Source organism: Labrus mixtus, chromosome 18 (assembly GCF_963584025.1).
Source record: "Labrus mixtus chromosome 18, fLabMix1.1, whole genome shotgun sequence".
NCBI lineage: Eukaryota > Metazoa > Chordata > Actinopteri > Labriformes > Labridae > Labrus > Labrus mixtus.
In genome coordinates, this window is record NC_083629.1 from 17254974 (window position 1) to 17260219 (window position 5246).

At 38.4% G+C, this 5246-nt stretch overlaps 1 protein-coding gene across 1 annotated transcript; it reads right to left on the bottom strand.

Annotated features, from left to right (window-relative positions):
* Nucleotides 1-1207: 1207 nt before the first annotated feature.
* cenpo (centromere protein O) lies at nucleotides 1208-5204 on the bottom strand. The gene is made up of 6 exons (XM_061063722.1): nucleotides 5043-5204; nucleotides 4700-4851; nucleotides 3847-4003; nucleotides 3432-3703; nucleotides 2693-2852; nucleotides 1208-2137 (listed from the first exon to the last, which is right to left on the bottom strand). The coding sequence occupies exons 1-6, from the start codon at nucleotides 5062-5064 to the stop codon at nucleotides 2028-2030; spliced, it is 873 nt and encodes a 290-aa protein (XP_060919705.1). The 5' UTR covers nucleotides 5065-5204; the 3' UTR covers nucleotides 1208-2027.
* Nucleotides 5205-5246: the final 42 nt, after the last annotated feature.

Sequence of the window (5246 nt, forward strand, 5' to 3'; positions counted from 1 at the left end):
ACCATGAAATATCATATTTCTCCATTAGGGCCACGTCCCATCATTTTGTTTACGTCTTAATCTTTTATTTAATTTCAATAGCTTTAACTGCCTTTTGAGAGCTGCCTGTTGTGTCTTTGCTATTCCTCTTATTTACTTTATTTTGTAGACTGCTCTCTGTTTGGCCTGACTGTTGATTTCAATTCTGTTATTATCCTGATATCCTCTAAGTTACTAACATGAATTAACCTTTTCAACGACCCCATATATGAAAAATGATTAGGGTTTAATCGTGAATTATACAAAATGCTGATAGGTTAAATGTCAACTTGTACAAGTGTCTTTTAACTGGCATGACAAAACCTGGTGAGATAGTCGACTTTTATTGAAGACCACGAATGGGGGGCTATCTACACATTGGAGGAGGAAATAAACAGGAATCTGCCATGAAAAAACATGGATTGACTATGCAAAACTGAAACAGATGTTTCTTTTAAGAGTAATGTTTCTTATGATACAAAATATTCCTGCAGTATCATAACAACAAAAACATGTTAGATAATGTGAGAAGGTATTAACATTACTTTCTCAAGTACAAGGGACGCTTACAGTTAATTGTTCATAATGCACTATATTATATTATACTACATTATATTATATAACTGCACTCTGCATTACTGTGGTACAACACTGCCTCTCTTCTCTGCTGTTTACATTACTTGCTGCTATTTATCATACCGAGTCACTTTAATCACTTTATCTTGTCATTCTCTGCAAATACTGTCTCAATTCCCTGCATAGTTAACTTCATCATTCATTTTATACTTGTATATACCCCCTGTTTTTATTTTTATTTATCTTATCTATTCTGTTTAATGTGTATTTTTGAGCTTTCTTTTCTGTTCTGCTGCAACGCCCGAATTTCCCCTCTGGTGACCAATAAAGTTTTATCCTATTATCCTATTATCCCAATTAATCGTGTACTTTAAGTACTTCACAAAAGGAACGTCATTCCTTATTTATTGTATAACCTGCAAGAAGGCGCGTGACTGCAAACCTTAAGCATCGAGAAATGTAATCCCACAGGTATGTGACAGCACACAAAGACCAACAATCACTTCCACTTCCCTTCAAACAGAATAGGCTATTATATTACACGCATGAAACAGCCATAGCAGCAAACACACACTTGTATACGATAACGTTCTGGGGGAAGACTGCTCACAGATCAGGTAAGAAAATAGCTTTAATTGATAACTAATAACAAATGTGACTGAACAAGGGAAATATGATGAGATAAAAATGCATATTTATCCCTCTAGCAAATGCATAAAATGGACCAAAGTTTCCTCGGATCTGTTGTACTGAAGAGAGATCTGAGAGTGTCGAACCAAAAGGCGGACAGGGATTGCCAGCATAAATTAAACATGTTGGACAAACAGTACAAGTACACTCGCAAAATGCTTCAACAAAGGAGAGACTCTCTGATACATGAACACAGAAGAATGCTGATGGTGAAAGTCTGCGAGCCTGAAGCTACAGTCAACATCGCCATGAAAGACATCTGGGAATACAAAAATACAGACACACAATCCGGAGGTCGCCAGACATCTGAGGGGCAAAAGATTTATACCAGTAAAGTGGAGAATCTGGTGGAGCAGGGTCGGTCGATATCAGCACCACCACCACCACCACCGACGTCTGTTAAACCTGCTAGTTCAGTGAGACACAGAGGCAACGTCCAGAGCAGCATGTCCTTCAGGCAGATGAAAAACATTGCAGCTATTGACTCCATATCAGAAAAGGAGCTTGCCCGGCGTCAGCAGAGAGCCCGTGAAGAAATGGAAAGGCTGAAACAGTTTCAGATGGAAACTTTAAACAACAGAGTGGCAGCATTTATAGAGAAGCTCAAGGAAAAACACAACGCGGTGCCAATACATCTGGAACCTCCATAAGTGAACTCAGACTTTTTAAACTTACAGTTTAGTTACAAAAAGAGACACTTTCTAAACGTGTTTTACAATAAACATCAAAACTTGTGAATGAAACTACAAAATAGTCTCATTCTTCATCATGGTCATCAAAGCTTTGTGCACAGGAGTCTCCATGAGCAGGCTGCAGTTTTTCTTCCACTCTGGAGTATCGGGAAGTGCGTTGTCTTTAAAAAAAAAAAAAAAAAAAAAAGAACATTACAAGAGAATGGAGGCTTAAGATATCGGTACAATTATATTTTTTATAAGGAAGTATTAAAAGTACACTGGAATATGTCAGGTTTGATTTAGAGACACATACACGTGTTGATGTACTTTAAGGCATATGTGCTTGTCTGGCTCAACACACCAATTTATCATTTTATAGTGATGAACCAACTTGCAGTTGCAGATTTTTTTTATTCATCTTCATCATACTACTGTACTCATCAACATTGTATTGGATATGCTAAAAAAAGTGTATTCTTTGAAGAAAATGTAATCACACCTGTGTTATTTTTTACTCACTAAATACCTTTCGGTCTTTCTCTTGTGACAGATCCACATCATGACTTCACAGATTATTAAGTCAAGATTTCTGTTTGTTTTTTTTGTTGGTCTTGTAAATCAATTGTAGATTTAGTCTCAATTATCATTGCTTCAGTTGAAAGGTCACAACAACAAACACACGTCCTTTGTATTGTGCATTAAACTGGTTCAGGCCCATGGCTGTCTGTTCCTACCTTTACACTCAAAGTGGACGCCAGTGGGGAGAAGTCTGGTGTGATCAGTGTAGTTGAGTGTGCAAAGAACAGTGGACTTCTCTCCGGGCAAAGTCAACAGCATGACCAGTATTGAACACAAAACATTACTCTCAAACACCTCCACAGACTTGTGGAGTTCCTGTCAAGAAAAGGCAAAAGGAGAAGTGTGTTATTCTTCTAGACTAGAGACACGTCTTCTTACATAAGATTCCAGTTCTCTTATAAAGTGGTGATTAACACTATACTGCTTTACACTATTCTTACTTAGGCTGGTGCTTATCACCGATAGTTTATTGCTAAGATGAAGACAATGTCCAGCCTGCACTGCCTTTCCCGCATGTCATTCCTCGCTCTCTCTTTCCTGATTTCCTACTCTATCCCCTGTTATGTCTAAATAAGGACGAAAAGCCCAAAAATAAATCTTCACAAATAATGATAATAATAATTGACCGTCACACCGTAGTGTTTTATAAACTGTTTTGGTACTTTTTTTGTACAAACAATTCTATAAACAACTTAACAGTCTTAAAATAATATAAGGCTGAAACTAAAGACTATTCTTATTGTTTACTGACCTGTTGTTAGATTTCTTAATGAATGCGTTTATCTTTAAGTCCATAAATGTGTACAAAATGTCTATCCCAGTTGTAGACACACACACACACACACACACACACACACACGCGCACACGCGCACACGAAAATTAAAGTCTGACACCTTGACAAGCTTCAGCTGCTGCTTACGGCCAGCAAAGGCGTTGAGATGTTTGCTGAGGGTGTCCAAAAAACACCGGATATCCGTCTGCATGTTGCTCTGCTCAGCCAGGCTGTTTACAGGAATGAACGGAGGGACATTATGGCGACTGATCCTCAGCCTCGGCTTCAAGTCGATCTCCACGTTGTAGGTTTCTAAGTAGACGCCCTCGTAGGCTGTCGCTAGAGAGGCACACAGTCCTTTACCTTGACCTGTCCTTATGACATTGTACCCACCTAGTGACAAATAAGAAAGAGTCAGGGACAAGGGGGGAAGGATTAGGACATATAGCTGTTACATTCAAAGATGGTATTAATAAAAACATCTCATAATCAAATATATCAAAAATTGGTGACAAAAAACTACTTGAACATAGTACCAACGATGTGATGAGCATACAGAAGGTCTTTCAGTTGTGTATGTCTGGCCATCAGTTGCAGTAGTTGTGAGTTTTCAGAATAATCATCCATTTTCTCTTCCTCCTCTTCTTCTTGTGAACACTGTTTGTCCATAGAGGCCCTGAGTTTCTCAAGATTCTGCGGCAGGATAAGCACTATTAATTCAGCTGACAAGACACAGAAGTTGAGCAGAGTTGTAAATTAACTAAAAAGGTGCATTTATTTTTCTTTCTCCTTTTGGTACACACGGCTTAAATGAATGCAGGAAAAAAAAAAATCCCTCCCTCCACAGGGGAGACTATGTTGTGTTTTTATTCCACGGTAAACAAGTGGTTCTCGACTGGTCTAACCTCAGGACTCACCACCAGCTCCTTGATGAGAAATGGTGACCCACATTTCTGAAAATATTCAACCCCGGAGATTGATGGTTAATGAAAAAGGGCAGTTTGGACCTCAGACCGACCAGATGCAACAGAACAAACAAACATATTTTAAAGAGCTACACAGACTTTCTGCAACATTTTTCTTCCAGGCAAACATTTACTACTCCCTTAAAACTTCTGGATCCCAAACAACCAGTTGGAAAACCCCTGCTGTAAACAAATATTGGTTGTCTTCACAGGTATTACAGTGAAAGGTAATAATAATAATGATAATAATAATAATAAGAACTTTATTTATATAGCACCTTTTAAAAACACAGGTTAATATAGCACCTTTTAAAAACACAGGTTTACAAAGCAAAAACAAGAACAAGGCAAACTAAACCAAACACAGAAGAACATTAACGACAGGTAAATTCAAAACAAATCAATCAATCAGTAAAAAACAAACCTTGTGAGTCTCTATCTCAGCTCTCAGCTGGTCTCTCTGGATCCTCAGTGCTTCAACTTTCGCCTTCAGCTCCTTCACACGACTCGGCTGATGAAGTCGACTTTTACGGCTTCTTGCCTGAACTTCCAGCAAACTGAGTTGACTCAAAACACCTGAGGACAAAAGAAAGAAAATACTCTTATTACATGAACTATTAAATCACACGAACTAAATTTGGGATTTTACGCCGTTAAAGTGCCTCTGACTACGTTTACTTCAGCTTGCATTAGCTCACAAAGCTAAAAACAAACTCCAGCTATCTCGCTGTAAACATTGTTAAGTAGTGGCAGTATGTTTGAATTACCTTTCGTAGACGCCCCCTCCATGTTCCACAGTTATGCTTTTTTATATTACCGTGTTTAATATTATTGTTTTTTTCGTTTGTTAGATGATACAGCTCGCTTTTTGGAAGTTTTTGGATTTTGGCGGCCCCTGCGTCATACTCCCAAACCCCGCCCATGCATGACACCCGGAAGTAAATTCAAAACAATTTGTGATCACATGGCGC

What these genes read in the sequence shown, in the direction of transcription:
- cenpo (XM_061063722.1), bottom strand. Translation starts at nt 5,064, where the DNA reads ATGGAGGGGGCGTCTACGAAAG. An exon ending in GTATGCTCATCACATCGTTG is followed by an intron (nt 3,704 to 3,846) that starts GTACTATGTTCA and finishes ATTTGTCACTAG; the next exon opens with GTGGGTACAATGTCATAAGG. An exon ending in CGTCCACTTTGAGTGTAAAG is followed by an intron (nt 2,138 to 2,692) that starts GTAGGAACAGAC and finishes TTTTTTTTAAAG; the next exon opens with ACAACGCACTTCCCGATACT.